Source organism: Malurus melanocephalus, unplaced genomic scaffold (assembly GCF_030028575.1).
Source record: "Malurus melanocephalus ecotype Western Australia unplaced genomic scaffold, MMel_1.1 scaffold_128, whole genome shotgun sequence".
Taxonomy (NCBI): Eukaryota; Metazoa; Chordata; class Aves; order Passeriformes; family Maluridae; genus Malurus; species Malurus melanocephalus.
In genome coordinates, this window is record NW_026623360.1 from 1,746,432 (window position 1) to 1,768,978 (window position 22,547).

General features: G+C 37.9%; 1 protein-coding gene across 4 annotated transcripts in view; it reads right to left on the minus strand.

Moving 5' to 3' along the window:
• SCUBE1 (signal peptide, CUB domain and EGF like domain containing 1) overlaps positions 1-22,547 on the minus strand; it is a 188,750-nt gene that overhangs the window by 73,911 nt on the left and 92,292 nt on the right. For 2 of the 4 annotated variants that reach the window (XM_057370560.1, XM_057370559.1), the window contains exons 5-6: positions 21,252-21,377; positions 13,165-13,281 (exon numbers count right to left, since the gene is read on the minus strand). In XM_057370560.1, coding sequence (XP_057226543.1) covers positions 13,165-13,281; positions 21,252-21,377 — 243 coding nt within the window. Of the gene's footprint in view, positions 1-10,257; positions 10,348-13,164; positions 13,282-21,251; positions 21,378-22,547 lie in introns of all 4 variants that reach the window. The other 2 variants (XM_057370558.1, XM_057370561.1) reach the window with 2 other exon arrangements.

Genomic DNA, 22,547 nt, shown 5'->3' on the forward strand with positions numbered 1-22,547 from the left:
CAATGCAGTATGTCATGCTGAGAATAACTCAGGGGTTAGACACCCGAACAGACCAATATTCATGGAGCTGGAAGCTAAATGGTGCAAGCAGGATGGAAGCTTTAATGCACTCACAGCTTTAGCCAGTGCAACAAGGAGGTATATGCATTAATCACACCTTTTTTTCCTAAAGAGATGCCTCTGCAGTAATATTGCCTGGCAACTGGAKTGGCAAAAAGTGACTTCCAATTTCTGTTTCTCAGCAGATGTGCTGTAACTAAAGCTGCTGTAGACTGCTACTGTGTCTCAATCAAGAGATAACCTGTTTAGCTATCCTAAGCACATAAAAATGAGTTTATTTCTCTGTATTTAATTCACARTGAAACACAAACTTTGAATAACTCAGAAAAGATTAAGGATTTCTGCTAAACAAAGGCAAATGAATGGCTCTGAGAATTTTGAGAAGGTCTCATTGGAGAGCATTAATTGCCATTGTCTGTTATGATTCCATTCATCACTGTAGTGTTTTGGGGTCCTCATAAGGACCAACACCAGGAGTCCACTGTGCCAACTATATTGCAGTTATGAAAAAGTGACGATGGTAAGGTATTAAAGCAGTTCTATGAGAGGGCAAGATCCTGCTCAGCTGAGTGGTACTGGCTCCCTCCCCTTAAACAATGGTGAATTCTTTCAGTTTAATACACAAAGTGTCTGGAATCAAATTAGTCCTTAATTTGTATCTCTCCTCCTTGCACWCCTGAAAAAGCACTTTGTGCCATGTGCAGACATTGCATCTGTTTTCTTCATGTTGGTGTCTCACAACACAATCYACCAAACAGAGCTCTTTCTAAATTCCAGATACACTGAGGTTTTGCACAGGACCCTCTTCCTCTTAACTTCTATGTTATCCAGAGAATCCAAAAATAATTTTAACTACTTGTGGTAGGTGAACTGCATGACCATGCCTAAGAACAAAGACTACCTAACTGAATAAAAAAAAMCACACTCAGGATTCCCCGCAAATTCTGACCAAAAATGCACAAATTTGGAAAGCCTGAAACTTMTGAGATTAAAATTTAACTCTGGAAAGGCCTTTAAAAAAAAACAAACTGTGGATTATAAAATGAGCTTGCCTTTATGCAAGAGGGAACATGCAGTATGAGTAAGAAAGCCATGAGACAGASAACAGATGATAAAACTGCTGTTGCCATCCATAAAAAGACTTATACTGCAAGCGGCAATACATGAGGTACACAAGCTCTGTGGCAGGAGATCAGGGTACAAGGAGGGACCCAAAGGACAACAAGCACAAGAAGWAACTAAATACACAAAATATTTCAATTTTCAGTTAAGGGAGAACTTAGCTATTCTCATGCAAATTATGCTCTGTGATGCTGAAAGGATGGAGAAAGAGCATTCACRAGAGTATAATGAAAGAAACAAATAGCTGTGAACAGATGAAGGAGGAACTGAAAGAGCTTCATATTCAGGGAATGAAAAAGGTGAGACAGAAAGGGTAACTTGCAGGATGTGGAATTCTTCACTTCGTTATGCTTGTCTTCTCATTTCCTTGCAATTTCATGATTGGTAGAATTTTATTTGCATGAAAATAGGATGAGAATTCTGTCCTGCCACATAGGAAATGTGTGAAGAAACAACTAGGTGAATCTTACACTGAATCATGAACTCTGCAGCTCTCAGTTCAGAAAAGCTCAATTCCTCTTCAGGGAACACTACACTTTTAGAGAATGTAACCTGATAGATTGGATCAGGTGTTTTATAAGCACCCTATGAGTCCAGTCTGGTCCTTAAAATTATCACTTGTAGCTGCGGTTCTCTCTCTAGATAGAGAAGCTGCATTCAAGAAAAACTGAAAYACTCTGAACATTGCAAAGGAGCATTATCTTCTGACCTTGGAGAAATCCTTTTGTTTAAAATGAAAAAGCAAAACAATGGAAGGTATTGCCAGGAATTCTAGATAAGGCCAGARTCTTAATCATCAGCAAAGAAATGAAGAAAAGGATTTTTACAGGAAATAGCACACCATTCACAAACTCAGTGAACAAAAGTGACAGTAACTCAAAATGAAAAGATCTGCCCTTGGGAGACAAAGAATGCATGAGTGACCTCAGGGATTCTTTCCCCCTGTTTGCTATGATTTCATACAGCAAAGTAGAACTGACAGAAGGAGTTAAAGTGAGGTCTTGGTTTCACAGCTAGTAACTGAATTACAGAACCTCCTAGCAATATGCCTGCTAATGAAATGTTTTCAATTCTTTATTGATTAAAGCACAAAAGGATTATGATCCATACAGAGCCGCACACTTGGTTTTCTGACATTTCTAAGTCAGGTAAAAGCATTCAGATAAATGAAGACCAATCTTAAGTAATTGGAAAGAGTCATAGGAGGTAATAGAACAAAGCCAGGTGCTGAAGTACATACTGGAAAGGTGCTCTTGGTTTAAAGTGACTCTTGGTAGACTGTAACTGTGACAGAAGTTAACTACTTTGAAAGAATACTTAAATCAAAGACTAGCTTGTCCAGCTACCTACTCTTTGAGACAGAAGCCTGGGAGTAGTACAACCTGGAAACTCTCATTCTATTTTGAAAGACAAAAATAAAGTCTGGAGAATCCATGTTAAATTCACATTGGAATGAAACAGTGTAAGACTTTTGGATTTTTTTCTGATAGCAAACCAGAGGTCATAACACTCTTTACTTCAATGTTTGGTACTTAAGGTATTAAAATGCATGTTAGAAATCCAGGTCACATTTATATGTTTACTGAAACTGCAAAATCAGTAGCCCTTATCAGTCTGTTGATTACCAAAAGTGGTCCCAAGGGTGGAACATACACATGAGGAAATAATGAGTTAGTCTGACTTTACAGACYAACATCTTCCTAGAACATGAGTGGCAATGCACCATGAAAGGGTCTTTAATATAATTTCCTCACATTTCAAGTGAATTTTCTAACAAGTACATTCTGTCTGTGTACATTCTATCTCCCTATTTCTGAATATCACTCCAGGCAAAAGCACTGTGAAAACTAGAGTTTCCCCACAAAACCTACTTCCAAGAAAAAGGGCTTTTGACAGTAAACTGTCATCAGATGAAAGAATTTTTTTAGATAAGAATGTGTGGCTTCAGTAAGTTCTACTGTTCTACAGCTCCTTTTCCTTAGCTGCAAAGAAGCTAAATATGGCTCAACCACAGAGYCCTGAAATCCAGAAAATGGTGGATTTCCATATGACCTACATTATCACTGTGTATTTTACACAGTATTACAAGACAGATGTTTGAATTTGGATGTTATTCATTCTGAGTCACCAGAGGAGAGACCTTTGTATGACTGAAAGGATATAGACATAAGGTTTTCATATTGATATGCTGTCATTTTAAACATGRCAGGAGAAAATAAATTTAAAAATGAGACTGGTAATTCTAGTTAACTTTGTGGATTCTGTCTTCCTRTAATCAAGAAAAAGCTGTATTTTTCTGCTGAAAAGATTCAGAGTCCTGTGATTCAGARTCATACAGAGAGGTATAAGTAAGAAGTATACTAGAGAAATTAGATGGTTTTTTTTAAATCTACTGTTTATGTGCTTGTTCACACAGGGCATATAGATCCTTGTAAGTTAAGATCTTATTTAGCCTTAAAGAACACATTGTTCCATACTGTCAGTTCTTCTCAGCTCTGAAATCCCAAGGATTTCCAGGTGGACTAAGAAAAGGAAGGGGAGAAGGTTGCTGACCATGTGAATGTGCATATGGACACAAGATCATTAACAATACGAAGTTCACACACTGGGTGTGTAATCCCAATTTTATGCAAGATACCTGAAAGAGAACTCTAATTCATTAGAAATGGTATGTAGAGGACTGCTCTGCTAAGAGCCTGCATGATACCTGGAAGCCTCTGCAAGGGACAACTGCAGAAGCAATGATGGTGCTACAGATGGCCTCCCTTGAACTCCTGGGGAGAATGCTCAGCTCATGCAGGATGGTTCTACCTCTGCTCATTAACAATCARTTAAGTGAAACAATCTGTTCCCTGCACTGGGAATTCATTGTGGGAGTAACTATAACGGGGTACCTTTCTGCCACTGAGGCAATCAGTGACAGGTGCTCCAGACTGTAAGTCAAAGCACACTTGATGTCCAGGATAAACAGGGCAGCCTAATCCTTAGATAACTGGGGTTTAAGAAAACATACCACATGGCTGACTATTTAGCTCAGATGACTCAAGATGAATGAATATGAGTACCACTTTTGGTTCAAATGGGTAAACCCAAGCTCTAAATTTGTAAATTTCTCTGCCTATTTGATGTAATAGATACTAAAATGCTTGCCTTTGCTACAAATGCTGTAAGTCATGACCACAAGCTCAAGTTGGGGGTTTTTAATTTAATACATTAGGGGCAGCTCATTAAAATCCATTGCAGGTACTGGGCTAAACATATGAAATCAGCTTTGGCCARGACAGGATAAATGCAGTTACCTTGGCAGATGTTTCCAGGTACCTTCAGCAGGCAATGATTGGATGAAAGAGCTGACCAGCACATAGAGAAGGGAGTACTGGCATGTCTTTTAAGTGGCCAAAGCAGGAYTTAAAATTGTGAACCTGTGATCTACTAGTCAGAACAGGCTTTGGCTATTTACGTCAATGTTTGAGATCCTTGGAGTTGAACTGATCAGGAAGTACAACTTCCAAAGCAAGCAAAGGCAGAAAAGGAGATGATTTTACCCCATGTAATATGCAGGGAATTTCTCTCTCTGTCATAAAGTAAGGCATGACAGAAATGCCCAAATTGCAATTTCCACAGCTTACATCTCTAGTGATTGCTGTGCAGAAGGAACGGTCTTAGGTGACTGCACACTCATGTCTCCAGGCAAGTAGCTGAGTGCTCATTATAAACAGCTGGAAATACAGAAATGAGGGAAATACAGAAGCAGTGAAAATACTAYCTTGTTTGCTGGTTATGTGCCATGAATATAGCCAGACCACAGCCCTGCCTGTAACTGCCTCCTAGGAAATCAGGGATAAATGTAATATTGGTGTACATATATCCCAGCCTGGCAAAGCTGGTCCTTCGTAAGATTTTCCAAATGGCACCACAGAAGCCATCTAGGCAGAGGTAAATGAGCAATAACAAAGACCAGGACWGTTCCAATGTGGAACAAACTTTACAGTTTATACCACCATTTCACTTGACAGTAAAATGCTTTGGAGGGTTCTCAGGAACCAGCTGCCAGGAAAAAATTACATCACTCTCTCTGAGGTGGGTTGCAAATAACCCTACTGATGGCCCAAGAAGTCAGTATCCAATGGCAAAATCCTAAACTGCCCTGACACAAAATTAGCTGAGCATGTCTCATGAAGGAGTGAATTTCCAAGCACAGTCTGCATTTCTGAAGACATTTGTGGCAATGGTATTACTTGTGTAATATTATACTTCCCTTAAGCATGCCAGGGAAATAGCCGTGCTTAACTTCTAGATGGACTCACTGTCCTGCTACTCTTTGTTATACTCAAAAGTACTTTGCATAACACTCTTCTTGTGACAACAAGAAACCAACTTTTTATATTCTAGGGCCAGAGCAAGAACCTTTYATTGCCAAAGTGAGTTCTCACAACAGTAATCTCTGGGAAGAATGGAAAAGGGATTGAAGATATATGGCATTGACAGTTGTTTTGAAATCTTCACGTCAAGGGCAAATGAACCTGATCCATTGACTGCTGAAGAATACAGCAAGAAAAATGAAACACCGTGAGAAATGGGTCAAGTCTGCCTCCTCAAGAGCTGACTACAGGATAGGATCTAACAAACAGCCTGCATAGAACATCACGGCTCTGTTGCTAAAATACTTTACAGATTAATGCAGTCTAATAAGGACCGTGGCAATGGCAATGTAGCAGTGACTGAATTTTTAAAGACAATATAAAAAATACTTCATAAAACTACTTGGTTCAAAGACTTGATGTAAAGAGTAGCCAAAGAGGAAAGCATTACCTCTGACTAGGAGATGAGAATTCCCTAAATCTTAATTCCAGACACTCCTACAGTTCTGGTTCCTCAAAAAGAAGCTTTCAGCAGCCTGCCACACCTTTGTAAGCAGTTGACTTATTTGTAATGAGGGAGCCAAATGACATAACTGATTCTATAAATTCGATTTCTCTGTCCATAATATCAATTTCTATAAGAAAGGTATGAAAAGTAAAGCTKTAAGAAGAAACTTCTAAAATTTCTAAAAAGTTTCTGAAAGAAAGCTTCAGGATATCAACACAYAATTGCTCTGTGAAAATCCTGCAGCCTTTTTGAGTGAAAGGCAGTGGCCAAGGAGAATGTTAAGCCCATTGAGACTTGATAATTTACAATTTATTTAATGATAAAGACACTACTGGATGATTTATCTTTACAGTTTTAGACGATGATAGAACTGTTTGACTTACAAATTCTATCCAGGGCTATAATAGCAAAAAGAGATATGGAAACATGAATAAAAGCAATTTCCATTGCYGAAGATGTGACACTGGACAAAATATTTTGAAGATATGTGTATCAGTAGAGTTAGGTGGAAATTTGGTGCTTCTAAAGAAAATAGCACAATTTTATTCTATTCTWAAGAGAACAGAATATGGTGCTTCTSGTATGCCCATACTAGAATGACTCTCATAGATGTAGGCAGGGCAGATATAATGTGTTTCACRTTCATTCTAGATGTAGACTGGAATATATGTGAAATGCATTAGTCCATCCTTCTGACCAGATAAACAGTCACATACTATGATGCTGTGACAGAAAAAGCAGTCATGGCAAATGACTTWTTTTCTCAAGGAAAAAAAAGGTAAAGGAAAATAGAGGAGGTCTCTGTGATRCTCCTAAGCAACACACAAAATATTTTCAGAAAAAGAAATGTTATWCCACATAAAATAGAGATTTGAGCATAATTTTAAGAGCTTAAGGCTGTGYTCACCTAACTGCAAGATAAGCAGTATCAGATGTTTAAAAAGACCTGAAGACATTGATTGTGCCTTTCTGGTTTATAGCAAGTGCAAGGTGTTCTGCAACAAGGGGGATGTAAAGCTCCCTTACAGATGATGATATGGTTCTGATTTGGGATGTGTTCACTTCTGCAGGATGGATGTCCTTCCTAACCCTCAGAATGTTCATGGCTCAATGTCCAGTTTACAGAAGCCACCAYAGAGCTATGGCAGAACCTCTCCAGGAGCCCACCTGTAGTACAACTAAGGCTACACTGCTTCTACTCCATGATGGCAATGGCCAAGGGGAAGTGAAGAAGAGGTAAATGAGCTGCATGAACATTCACTGACCAGACAACARTCATTCAGTGCCATCTCTTTAATGGGAGTGCTCTTTATCCAAGGGCTTTTCTCTGATCTAGGGAAATAAGTGACTGCTGGAAGCCCTCAGGGTCTGTCCAAATTTTATGAAAATGTTGGATGRAAACTCCTAAGCATCACTGGACAGTTCTAAAGGAAAGTTTCTTGTAGGTCATCAGAGAAGAYCAGCTTCTCATCTGCCTCACAAGATCTACATAAAAATGCATCGAAGAGAAAGGAATAATGTGTACTTATTGACTCTTTATCTTTTTTAAGATTTAGCCACAAGTCACAGGACCACAGCGTGACTCAAAGGCCCTTGTAAGAGCCACTCTGAGATACAGAGGTGGCCAGTCTTGCTGTAGCAAATGACTGGTATAGACAGCCTTGTCTGACAACAACACTGCTCTAAAGCAATCTTGTCAAGCTTATTTTGAGCCTTGGCTGATATTAAGGGTTATACACATCAGTCATTTTGATAGCATGCAGCAAATGACAGGGGACTAGAAGTTATCATCTCAGGATTTACAACTGAAAGCACCTTTCAGCAAACTACTAAAATTACAAAAAAGTCTWCTTTTCCTACTTTCCCAAGACTGCCTGCAGGAGGATCAAAAATCACAGTCCATTTAGAAAACCTGGGAAAAAAGTCTCCTGAGAAGCCTTCCAGTACTTCCTAAAACAGCTATTTAGAAAACATCTGAAGACATATGGAATTTCATGGAAATGCCACTACACTTTGGAAATGAGTAGGAATCCATTAAAAAAAATCTGAATATTAGAAATCTGTAGAAACAAACAAGTAGAAAAGTCCCAAAATAATAAGCCTTCCACTCAGATCTCACTCATTAAATTTCTTTTCCTCTCTARTTAATCTATTTTTTCTAAGCAGTGGTTTAAATACATCATGTTCATGAACTCTCAGCTCTCAGCTAATACCTGATAATACAGGAGATAYTGAAGAGTTAAACAATGTATTTTGCAAACTGGATTTTAAACTATCTCCCTAAGCCTGTTACTAGAGTCCATGTTCAGCCTGGAGCTTGCAGACCTGGCGTAATTAAGAAAGCTGTTACTAATCTTTTTAATGCTCAACTTTTTAATGCTATTTGCCTGGACTCTTGGAAGAAGTGAGCTTATTTTCAGGTTGGATATTTATTTTTTTCAGAGGGTGAGGCATCAACACAGTGCACTATATTGCTCAGTACCTCTAGAGAGTACTGTACATACTATTTGTGGCTGGGTGAACTCRCCATTTAGACCCAGAGGGTTGCATTTTTCAGTGCTCTAGAGCCTTTTGGCACATTTATTTTCCTGACTTCTTGTGAGACTCTGGGTCTTACTGAAATTACAGCTGAAAGTGTAAATAGCACATTTACAAAGCAAGATGAGGTGCCTCATAGCTTTTGCTAGGTTAAATTATTTGAAATAGTGTATCATTAACAAAATTATATGGGTAACTTGCTAGGTCCGCAAACTAATTGGAAATTAACAATCATGGATAATTTAACAATAAAGGAACATATGCCCAGGTTTTCAYATGAAGGAAGWTATTTTACCTCAKTCTTGTCATCTAATACYRTTACAGASTTATAACACWGTGCCACTTCCTACACAGTGGTTGYATGCTGATCTGCGGGTAACTGGGTGGTTTCTCATGGGTGACAAGATATAAATGATACAGAAACTTTATAAATATTGCCATCTCCTGCAACTATAGCCCAGCAATCAACTAATATTCAAAGTGAGGCTTCTGGTCTCYTAGAGGTGGGTACTCCAGATAGGTGTGCATGCTCACAGGGAGAGCTGAGCTTGCCAAATGCTAGCAGGACAGTCTGCAAAGGACTGAGTAGTTTTAAGAAAAGAAATAACAACCCAGAGGGAAGAGAGCAGAATCTGGTCCTGACAATCTCTTCTGTGGGTGATCAATCCCTGTCCTGTAAGTGGTCCATTGGGTACATCCCACCAATGGTCACTATGTTTAAACCTAGTGTAAATAATTTTATGTGGTGAGTAGGTCATCAGAATGGAAAACAGGAGAAATAAACCACCTGAAAACCTCCAGGCATCATTTAGCAGCCTGTGCTACTCTCTGCTCTTTGCCACATGCAAACTCTGCCAGAGGCCCAGCCACTTGACCCTTTCTATTCCCAAAAGCCCTTCTCACTAACAGAAATGTCACATGAAGGAGACAAGCACAAGGGTGTGCAATGGGTTAACTGAGAGCAGAAGATAAAGGATTATCTTCACTGTTCAGCACATTTCCCAGTCTCTTCCACTCTCAGGCTCCAGTAACACAGAGAAACAAGTCATGCTTCAGTCTTGAAAGAACATACAGAAGCTCACTAGTCACTAGGGAAAGATCTTTCAGTGGTTACTAAAATAGCTGCACTAAGGAAATAAATTAATTTCCAGTCATAATATTTACATTTCAATCAAAAGTACAGGAAATTTTAATTAGGCAAGTACACTCGTTCCTTTAACACCACATATATAATATTAGTTTATATCGTCATCATCATTTTTATCATCATCCACTTTTAAGTCAATAGGCAGGTCTGCAACAGGAGATTTTTCAGGAATACTATAGCAACACATACACACAAACACACAAATCACATGTAAAAAGTAGCTTGCATAAGCTAAGTAAGGTTAATGGCAAAAGCTTCTTTCTATGCAGAGAAAATTGAACATTAAAGCTGCAGCATTCGGAAAAAACGTTTAAAAACAAGAAATGAAGTTGTACAACAGATGAGAACTTAACAAAATTGATGACCTTTCCACACAGATGAAGTCAGGTTAAAAAAAAAAAACCAAAAACAGGCCAAACCAAAGGAGACCAAAACCAAATGAGACCAAAAGAGAACCTCCCCCCAACATACACACAGACAAAAGTGAGAGCACAACAAAGGAAGTGGAAGAAAAGTGTTACCCATAAGTAGCCGCCGTTTCACCCGCTTGTCCACATCAGCTACTGACGTGGTATTGTACTCAGAACTCTCAATTGCAGCCTCATCCTTCTCTAAAACACAAGTAAGGGACAAACATGGAGCAGTTGGTTAATCACAAGCCCAATTTTCCGCTGCCTAAGATAGTTTCTTGGCATGGCACAGCCAAAGCCAAGAAGCAAGGCATGAAAGCACTAAATCCCCGTTAGAGAGTTAATTCCCTTTGAGAACCCAGGAAAAAATTATAAGGGTGTTTAGGGAAAGGAGGAAGAAAGAGGGTGAGAAGGAAGAATGGTCAACTATGAAGTAATTAACCACATACAGGAAGCTGGATTTCTACTGGAGAACAAGACAGCTAACATGGGTGCCCCAGAGAAGTGTTAGTGATGAAAATTAAAATTCAGGAAGGCTAGTTAAACAAACTACCAAAGACAAACTGTGATCCAGGCTAATGGTGGCACCAGGATCTGAAGGTGGCAGGCAGAAGACTGAGACAGACAGAGCGAGAGGAGTCCGGTGATGGATGGGCACGGATGCACCATAGCCTTGTACACATTGACACACTGAGAAACCAAACAACTGCATGCAAATTAAACAAAAAAAACCAACAAAAATAAACAAACAACAAACCAAACAAACACAAAAAAGATCAATTTGGGCAGTGCTGGTTGCCTGCTTGTCTATGAACACTACTAGCTAAACATTCAATGCTAGGAAAGATGTTGCAAGAACAGGGTTTAGTAATTTTATTAGCATGCAGTAAGCAAGATGATGTCATCAGAGATCATTTTACAAGATCGTCTCTGRCATCCTACATTTAAGAGTTTCATACAGCATAATGAGGAGCATTTCGTTATGCTTCATTAGAAATACACAGAAACAGTCACAAGTGTGGGAAGAGATGATCAGTAGGTGTAATAAAACTAAAGATTTCTGATACAGGAGAGGAATGGAGGAGCAGCAGCTGGGTAAATACAATGATTTGTAGAAGAAGGGAGATGCTCATTAGGAAAACAAACATRAAAATTCAAGTGGAGACTTTTACATGCAGCAAACATTAAAAAAAAGGTTAAGTCAAGCAAACAAAGACAAAATATGTTAGACAAAGGGTAAACAAGTATTTATGTGGCATTGCAGAAGTTTGCATTCTTTCAGTGATGCCTGGTATATATACACCACTGAAGACATCAAACACTGGAATCACTGAAGTGAGGAGGAGGAGGAGGCTGGCAGGTTTTATTTGTGGCAACTCTACATGGTTGAGTGGTAACAAGAAGTTGTTTTGTTTTGTTTTTAACAAGTTCTAGATGGGATCAGGCTGCAATAGAGGCTTTTGTTTGAGTTTGTTTTTTTTTTCTCTGTAAATAATTAATAAACGTCAGTTATCAGACAAGACAGGCAATCAGGAACCATCACCAGAAAGCAGGAATAAAAATGTAAAAAATAAAAAAAAATAGAAGTATTCTAAGAGAAAGAACTATTTTAGAGGGAAGAAAATCAGCACAGGCAGTAATGTGACTTACATCACAAGACCAAGGAATGTAACATGGAGTTGTATGTATTACATTACGAAAATGGAAAAAAAAAAGTAAAAAACAGATACAATGTACACAGCATTTAAAATAAATTTTTACATGCTGGACAAAATAAAACATCAATCCAAGGATATTAGTGAACAATAATAAATAGAAGATCAATTATCCATTCCATAAAACCTGCTCTCAAGACTCTCACTCTCGCAAATTCTCCGCATCTGGAACTGCCACAGGACAGGKATTGTAGGATGGAGCCCTCTGCGTTATCAGAGGTGGTCACAGAGAGATGTCCTGCACTCTGACACACCTTGTGCAGCAACGAGGCAGAGCCCAGCTCTGAGCTTCATCCAGCTTTACTTCTGCCATCATAACCCTCGCCCTCCCCTACAATTTGTGCAACTAAACCCCTCAGAAGTGAGCAAAGCTCTGCGCAGCCATGGAGCTTTATGCCAYGGATCTGACCAAGACAGACTGGCTAAAGGTAACTGACAGATTATCATGGGTTTCAATTGCTCTGTCTTACAGTATAGGAGAGAAARTATGATAAATATGTGTCTGTGGTTTTTTAACATCAGGAAATTACTTCAGAATTTGTAAGAATTTGAAATTAAACAAAGACAAAAAGTCAACATGTCCACAATGCCAATGAAAACCATTATGGATTTCAGGTTCTGAGCTGTGAGTAAGAATTTTCAAATGTTAACCTGCACGATGCAAAAAATGTACTTTTTAATTATTAATTATTTTAAAATGGAGTGGGAAGAAATGGTGTTAAAAAAACAATACATGTTATAATCATAATGCTTGCAAAGCATCTGGCCAAGATGCTCCATGTCCTGACTGGCTTTTTCCTACCAATATTCTGAATGAAAGCTTAGTCACTACAAATGCTGTAATTTTTAGAATMATGAAACATACAACAGGGAAGAAAGCACATAATGAGGACCCCTCTTCCCTCATAAAAGCTCAGAAAAGAAGGTAATTTTCCTAGCCTTGCTCATGCAAGGAATCTTGAATGAAAGCAAACTGAAGAGCTGAACTTTCATTCAAAATGATGAATGTTCTACACCTTTTTACTTCAAAAATGAATAGTTATGAACAGAAACAAAAGTTTCAAGTGAGTAACAAAGGAATACTTCATTAACAAACATTTTGACAAAYCACTCACAAACACTTCTCTGTGTGTCTGGCATGAGATCAATTGCAGCAGCCAGGAACTGCTGGAACACACTTCTGTCAGCAGTGACAGTGCTGAACTCCTGTGGGACATGAACACACACGCGCCCAGAGACACACCCACACRTGGCACACAGATTCTGAGCAATAAAAATAAATGTGCTGCAGAGARGTACTTACCAATGCAGGTTCGGCCATCTGAGTGCAGGGCATACTTCTGATGACAACCACACACAGGACCAGTATCTGTGTCATCACAGGTGTGTTGGCAGCCTCCATTCCCATAGTTACAGGTTACTAGTTAAGCCCCAAATGAATGTATATATATATGTATATATAAATAAAATGACAATGAAACCAATTAGTCTTGAGGGCCTTACAGAACACAGAAGAGCAGTAATATACTAAGACATAAGGCAACGTAACATTTGTGTTTGCAATTCTATTTCTTCCTTCTGCCCCCTCCCTTCTGCCTCTCATGCCCTAGCCTCAAACCATACAGTAAAGAAAAAAAGAGAAAGAAAAATGAAAGCATTTTCCCCAGTCTATTTGTACTTATAATTCTTGTATGACTCTTAGACAATTTCACATCTCTTAAATGCCACATGCTTCATTTCCATGAAGAAATTAACAGTTAACCAATACACATGTATATTTTAAAGTCTATAGAGAGAGTCTCTCTTTTGCTTCCCCTTCATTCYCTAGACAGAGAAAGCAGAGCCCAAACAGCAAGAACAGTCTTGAAATCTGCTGTATCAAGTACTGGCTCTCCTAGAGCAACAGGTTTAAAAATAAACCAGGAAATGTTTGTGGTTTCTTTTCTTCTCTGCAACAAAAAATACACAGTTGTTATGGCTCTACCATGTGCTGGCCTCAGCCAGGAAGGAAGCACTGGAGATGCCACTTTCACTTTCAAGCATAAAGTGAAAAACAGCTTTTAGCAATTCAAATGTCCTCCAGTGAAAAAGTACTAAACACACATTAAAGCAAACATTTTTCATGTTCGAGAGTAGGTAGAGTTTTGAAGTTTACATGAATTAATAGATCAGTTTCAATTRATTTCCCTTCTAACATGATGGATTTAATTTCTGACTGCTAAGACAAACCAGTTTTAATAAATTAAGCTGGCTAGTACCATTAATAAAGCCTGTCACTTGTCCCTTTTTTATTTAGTCCTTTGCAGCTGCACACCTTGATGCTGAATCACACACTTCTGATCTGACCAATTTCTGAATTTAATTTACTGTCTTCATTTGGTATAGGTTCTTTATTGGTATATACATACTAGGAGATATAGCAGAAATATGCCATTATTTAGTTATATACTCATAATTTAAGAGGACTTYCATGTTTTGAAATGTTTTGGTAATTTAAATGCTGACTACACTAATTTAAATACTGACTMCTAGTAATCAGAAGGAACTTCTTCACATTGGTCTGAACRGAATTTTCTTTCTAGATAAGAGAGTTTATAAAACAGTCARGGCAGCAAATTGCAATATACAGTAAAACCCAGATAATGATTAACAAAATTTGAAAATCATGTATCTAACTCTAAACTGAGGTTGTATYTAATGTAAGAGGGCTAAGCTTATATATTTTCCCACAAAACTCAGTGACCCTGCTTTAATGCTAGCTTCTGAAAATGGAGTTGACTGGATTTTTCCATCATGGTAACTAGAAATGAAATATTTCACCTTTGGTGTGAGTGCCTCAGTGCTGAGCAATCATGTCACTCTCAGTATTTAGCTTAAAATGGAACAGTTCTAAAAAAAGCAACTGAGGGAGACCCACGTCAGCATGCCCAACAGAATTCCCATTAAAACCTCCTGCCAGCCTGGGAACCACAAGTTTACAACTTCAGTCCCTGAATTCTGGCAAAGATCACAATAAGAATTGTCCATCTCTCAGGTGAGTACAGACCTGAGGCCAGGTACAGGTGCAAGCATTCTTAGTGGTTCCCATTATAYACTTGGAATAAAATTCTGCTTTTCAGAGATAGAGAGGGAACAGCCTTCATGCCTAGTGGTAAGAACAATCTCTGAGAAGAGAGCCTGCCTGGATTCCCACTCCACTTTCCAGGAATATTGCTGTTCTATCCAGTTGGAAAGAATGTCAGTGAGAAAGATGGGGAGACCAGCCTGACCCATGTTCCCTTTTTGGAGCCTGACAGTTTGTGCACTAGACTCAAAAATGGAAATTGTGGGTTCAGTCCAACCAGAGAGAGGAGGGAATATACCTCAAATCATAGGAATCCTAAACTTCCAAGGAATTACAGTACAAAACCCCCTAGGCAATGGCCAATGTCAGGCATTCTTTCTCCTTCTCCACTTTAACAGCTTAACTAATAATTCATTTGTGAGAAAAAATACCTGAAGCAAATCATTGTGCTTTGCATCAAATGGAAACATAATTTCTTTCCTTTCACTAAACCATAACATTTTGGCTTTTAGTTCTGATGCAAAACAAACAAAAATTTATGTCAATCTTTTATTCTTAAAGCTCCGACCTCTCCAATGAAGACATGCTTATTACTTGACCCCATATGCCTCTAGGACTATGTGGACTTTCTGTCCTCATTGGATTGCAGTGCCATCACAAATTAACTTAAAGGTGTTGTTTATGCCAGATGTTTAAATACATTTCTAKCCAACAGTATTTTTATTGAAGACTTTAAAGTGCAATCATCAACAAAGTGTGTATTTAAAAAATGTGACTGCAGTGGTTATTTTTGGCATTCCTTGCTGAAAGCCTCTGCTGGCAGAGATGGAAATATCTTAACATGCTTGCTTTGACCCACGTAATATGAGGAACTTTTCCTTACTATATTTGTCTATGAAAAAATCGCACCAGACTGATGGTATTTTTAGTAAATCCTGCAGAATCACACACTTTTACAGTTTCTCTGCATAATAAAGTTACTGGTTCCTGTTCTACCCAGTCCATTAATACACATGTAGGTCAGTTCCTCTTCCTGTCTCCTAGGAACATTAGTAAATCACATTTTTAAAGGATCTGAATTTCTGTCTAGAGTACAATATATTAATTTATTTTAAGCCACTTGAGCCAAAATTCTGAAGCTTGACAGCTCTACAAGGTGAAATTGGTACAAAATCCAGTTGTAAAAGATGTCATTTCAATTTTCTTCCAGCCCTCATTCTGYGGCAGTGACACAGTGGGAAGTTTCTCTTGCTTACAGGAAGAAAATCATAATTATTTAAAAGCAAAAGGACATCCAGATCTACTCCATTTTTGTCAGAAAGAATTAAAGCAATATTATTGAGAATTCACTGAGTGTTCTTTTAAAAACTCTTTCTGATAAGTTTGGACTCTGCAGCTATGCAAACAATTCTGTGCTCATTCACATTCTGCGACATTAAAGAGGCAAACAGGTAAATTCTGACAGATCACCTTAAAATATTATAAATCATGTTACAATATTATAAATCATGTTACAATTTTCCTTTTTAACCAAAGGAAAATATGTACATATCTGTCAGAACTCATACATACTTATCCTCACATGACAGATTTAAAACCACAATAACAGCATCTTATGACAGTGCTTCAGTATTTGCATATGTCTTAAGTGCAATAAAAATGCTGGGCTCTTTCCCTTAGTGGGAGAAATACCCTGTACAACAGCAGAGAAGCTCTAAAATGACACACCCTCTGTGTGATACGGCCAGCATGGACAGCCAAGTCACCAGTCTGTTCTCCCAACACTCTTCCATGTGAATGAAGAGCTTTAGGCTTGACACTGGGCCTTCAAAGTGCCTTCAAACCAGATTAATTCTTTTCACTGACTAGGATGCTCTGGGTCTGATGTTGGCCCCCTTGATCTATGGGCTGGCAGAATGGCATAATGTGCTCACCTGCCCACACTTTAACCAGCAGCATCTATTCAGTTTGACTGGGCTGAGCCAAACAATCCTGAGACACAGCTTGGTACATTAGCAGTGCTAACATCCAGAAAAATATATAGACTAGTCTAGAAATGACATTTGGATGATGAAAAATGAGAAACAACTGTCTGAAAGAGAAATGACATCTTAAAGAACAAAAAGGATTTTAATGCACATAGTCCACTAAATAATGATACTGATATTCCATGCTAAACTCCCCAGAAGACAAAAAATACCAGAATTCAGTCTTATTCTAGAGCCTAAATCAGCTTCTCTGAAGTTTCACAGAATCCTTTTTCTGGTTTATCCATATTATATGCCCATGATAAGAAGCACTTGAAAATAATTGAAAACTTAATTATTTAATCTAGCATTTAGTACCTGGTAACTTAAAAAATTGCCCAAGACAATATTGTCTTGATTTTGTCCCCATGTGGACTGAAATATATACTATGGCTCAGATGCTACAGAATTTGTCACAAGACAGATCTTTCGTTTTTGTAGAATGGACTTCTCAAATGAGCATACTGTAATTCCAGATAACTTAAAATCTGCACTGTTTCTTAACTAAATTGGCCATCAAATATATAATATACAGAAATATATGGGCACCCCTTTTTTATATGATGAAGCTGTGAATGCAACATTGCTTATATGATTTATTCTGGTATGGTTTTATATTTTTAACATTCTGGAGATCTTCGTACTGTTAGCAAATAGTTGCATGAGGACACTGTCAGCAGAAGCTGAAAAGCTGCAATTTGGCATAGGCATGTTGGGATTTTATTGCAAATGTACCAGACAGGATTTTTAGAATTACTTTGCACTAGTCTTCCTGCTCACTTCAATCATTAYTATCCAAGGAGGCAGATAGAAACAGCTGTAGGTTATGCAGCATTTTTCATTAAAAGATTCAGCTTTTACTTCTTTATACTCTTTTAGGTTGCRACTTGCAAATACGCGTATCTGATTAAGGTTTCCTCTTATTTTTTAAACTTCCAGCTCAGAAAGAGATGAACACAAAATATCTTGGTTTGTACATATTTGGGGGAAAAATGTAATGCAATAATGCTCATGAGCAGGGTCTTTTCCATAGATACAGAAGAAAGAGAAGGTAAATTCCCATTTTTTCAACATAATCTGGAACCAAATTCACTGCTCTGAAGTCTTTCTGTTGCCAGCAAGTATTTATGAAAATTACTGACAAAGCATAATCTTCTTCTTGGCTTGGGAGGTCACTGAAGTAGTTTACAGAAGTATCAGTAAAGTCCCAGAAGCTGAATTTTACTGGTGCTTTGAATCTGAAGGATGCAGCTCATCTGAGGGATCATGTATGGATCTGTATGATTCAGCTTGGTGTATTTCTAAATGGCCTCTTGAGGTCCCTTTCAGTCTCAGCACTCCAGTGTTTTCTTAGCATGTTGGGCAACTAGAAATTGCATGCTTAAAATTTACACTCAGAAACCATTAAGGCTGCAATCTTAAACTCTCAAAAGTTACAAAATACCAGACTTCTTGTACATAGACCTATACTATCATGATAACTGTCCTTAATGACAAATGCAGAAAACACTCCTGTCTCATTTAGTGCATAGTGAAGCTGGGGAAAGTCAGGGCTGTGGAAACAGCTGGGAAGCTTTTCTCATCTGCTGCAGAGTAAACAGCAAATCAGAAATGGACTGTCAAGAAAGAATGGTCTTGTTCAGTGAAAAGAGCCCTAAAACCTCTAATCTATTTCTGCCTTCGTTGTGGAATTCATACTTAGAGCTTGGCAAGTCATTTGAATCTGTTCTATTATAGGTAACTGATATTATATTCCTTTCTCTATGGTGTTTGCAGCTAMAGCTGGAGCCAAAAGGAGTTGGGCTGGGATCATACCCATGCTTAGCTGGGTTCTGTGTGGCTCTTGTCAATCACCTATCATTACTAAATGACTTTGACATTAATATCTTTATAATAATTTCTCTTTTGTAAGATAGGCAAASCAGTACGTTTTAGCTTGAAAAGAATGTTTTGAAAATACATTACAAATGCCTGTAAAGCACTTTGTTATTACAGTAATGAGTATCATGGAAAAATCCATGAGGAGATAAAAAATTTTATGTTCACAATAGGGCTTAAATACTGTGCAGCTGGAAAGGCATGACACTAAATTATGGAGAGGAAGCTACTGAACACAAGCCTATTTAATGAACACTCACCATCATGGACTTCACTGAATGAAGCAAGAGTGACTTTTTTATYAGCATGGGATAGTAAATGATAAAATGGCATGAGATTATGTCATTAGCATGTAATGACAATCTCGTGATGCATGCATAAAAAGCAGGAAGTCTCCCTCCAAGTTTTTCTGCTTTCCAACTTATTTTAACATATTCCACTGAGGAGCACATGCATCGTTACTAGAGGCCTTGGGCCAATGCATTTGAAAACCTCTCCCAGTTGTCTGACTGAATTGCAAAATGGCTGATAAAAATTAACCTAGAGAAGTACTAGGTGCATTAAATTCCCTGTCATGTAAAAAAACAGAGTAGCAAGCTCTGACAAATCCTGAAAGGCATGGACCCCTGAAGGACCATGATAAATCAGCATAATTAAGAGGGATACAGTGTTTCACTAGTGGTACACTGTACAAGGGTATATCAGACCTTACCAGTCCCTGTTATACGGGGCTACAGACCCAGTCCAGGCTGGCAAGGGGGAAGGGTTTCTTTTCCAGCTCTTCAATATAGCTGCACTGAAYAGTTGCAAAACTGCAGCTCAAGATTTAAGCCAATTCCACTGAAATGGTTAGCTGTGYAAAAGTTTTTCTTAAAAGCTGAGATTTGGTTTCAGAATTAGATTTCTATAAATACCCTGCTGTAATCTCACAATTATTGTCCTATCTGGCTACACCTTTATACTTTGCATTTGGAAGCACTAGAAGTAGTTATTATAAATAAGACTTATTTATGGAACATACTTGCAGGATTTGCTGTTGGTTTAGAGGCTGGTGTACTCTGAACTAAGCTATGCAGCCTTGGAAAACTCAGTGTACCTATTTAGAGGTCTGTCGCCAAAAGTTCATTATACTTCCAACTACAATATGAACACCAGAGGGCACAGAATTGAAGTTTTTACTCTATTAAACCTCGAGGCATTTAGAAATAACGTTCCAGAAAAGGCTCTGATCCTCCTGCCACCATCTCACTATGGAAAATGATAYTGAAATTCCCAAAGACTATAAAAATTTGAGGAAACAAATAATAACAAAAATAAACATCCTCCTACACTTCACCAATGTAGCTGATGTTGCACGCCAATTAACAGCAYGCAATGTTCACTTCTAATAAACATTAAAAATGAAAAATACCATAAAGGCATTTTGCTCTGTGCTTTTGCCTTTGGCCCCRTGTAGTCTCTTAATATTGAGCAGCAATCTGGCTGTACAATATTCTGTGGCATTTCTTTATGATAACCAAAAGTGATTCTTTTGACTTTGTACTTGGGAACTAATATCATCTATATGTGTTTACACAGTGAAGCCTCAGGAAGAAAAGAACTGAAGTGTAAGAAAGACTGTCTCAAAAATACTGGCTCTATGCAAAGCAGCAAACAGTCCATGTTCTTTTACTGAACTCCTTTTTTTCTGTCTCTCTCAAAGCTATCAAGTAGGAATGCAAGCTATTGGACGCAGATCTAAGTCTCACTGACGCCATCAGAAAGATTCAATTYTGAAGCTTTCAGATGACAATGCTGAGGGCAATTTTTTGAACCTGTACAGAACAATTTCTAATTTTTTTTGGGTAACGAGTATCTGTATCTTTAGGATTCCAGCTTCAAGAATATACCACTCTAGGCTTTTCTCTGAAGAATAGTATATATGCTGCAGCTGCATGTTTTCCAAATAATAAATCTAGACTGTGTGCAGTGGAATCAAGAATAGAGCAATAATTTTGGTATTTTAAAAAAGAGGAACTCRCTCTCTTAATTTGATAGCTCTAGTGGGTGTATCATTAAATTCATTAGTAGACTTATCAATGCATCCACGTTTGTGGACCTTCAAAATATTGCAAGCCAGATTTCACTATGCTTTACTTGTATTGCTTTACAAGGAAAGTCTGGATTAAACTGATCCTTTTTTTTCTGCACTCATAGGGAAGTAGAAAAGTTGTCATCATTTTGATAACTGAGCCACTGCCAACATTCAATTATCCAATCCCTCTTATCCATTCCCAAATGCACCTTCTACAGCAAAAACCCGTCATTACTAAAATTAAAAATCACCTTTGGCCAAAACAAAGTTATTTTTTTCTGTAACATGAGAACAATTAAAAAACAAGACATTTTGGGGCATTTGAAATTGAATCTTCATCTACCTACATTTGCAGTCCTTCTGGTTTTTGGCAAGTTCAAAGCCAGGTCTACATTCACAGGCAACCCCACCTTTGGGTGTCTCCCGGCAGATGTGTGCACACCCATGATCTTTGTTCATACAGTTCATACCCTCTGTAGAAAAAGGAAGAAAGATAGAAAATATTAGTATTGAAATAAAATTGTAAAATAGTCATGTCTATCTAGTCCTCCAACAATTTTATCTGAAGCTCTTATTTTTCATCTGGACTGTGTTCCACAAGACAAAAGAATAGAGCTGAAAAGAAATATACAGTCAACAAAACAGAGTGATAAAAGACAAACATCCTCCGGGGCAAATACGAATTCTACTGTGTGTSTCTGTTTCATGTAGACATTTGGTATTTCTCTATTCTGTATCTCTATTCTAATTTTTCATTAAAATATCATGGAATTAAAGAATAGGAAGTTGTCTGTCCCACAGAGTTGAACAAGTTGATTTCACTGTTATTTTTTTCTTGTTTAAATTCAATGGGCTATTACTGGTGCATTTTAATTTGCCTGTTAATGTGCTTTATACTTCCTTACACAAAAAATCACCCAAATATAATAACTAGGCATTTTTGCTTAGATCTGTTGCTTTGCTGTTTGTTATACATCTCAATTCTCTGTCATCCACCATAAACACAGCATATCTCCAATAAACCTACCACCACTTTTCTCTTTGACTCTATGAAACAAAACACACCAGCTGTTCAACAAACATCCAAGTGCCACGGGATTCCTGTTAATGTTTATGCCAAGGAAAAGCATCAACSAGCTTTCTTTTAATCAGAGAGATTATTATCAGAGATAATTTTAGCTTTCCAAACCATGTAAGTGATTTAGATACTGAATCCTTTAGATACTGAATCTTACAGCCTTTTATTACCATGTTAATTCAAATCCCACATATTCACAGAAATCTTGAACTCAGTTCTTATGGGTCAGCATCTAACATTCCTTGTGTGAAGGAAGGCTAGCTAGATTTGCATTACAAAGCYTTCCCAGACTTCCCCTTGGATGTCTGACCTGTAAAGGAGAGACAAATTTTCTCAGAGTGCACTGGCAGAGAATTCACATTGTAACTCTGCTTCCAATGCTGAAAACTGCATGTGTTGCCCAAAACACAGTAAGCAACATCAGGGTGGACTCTGCAACTTATTTGGCACTTTACAATGTATCTGCTCCTACCGATTCTAGGCTAATTTCTCAAAATTAACCCAGTGTAAAATGTTCAACTTAAACCTACAGTGATARTGTATTGTAAGTAAACAGTTTTTGTGT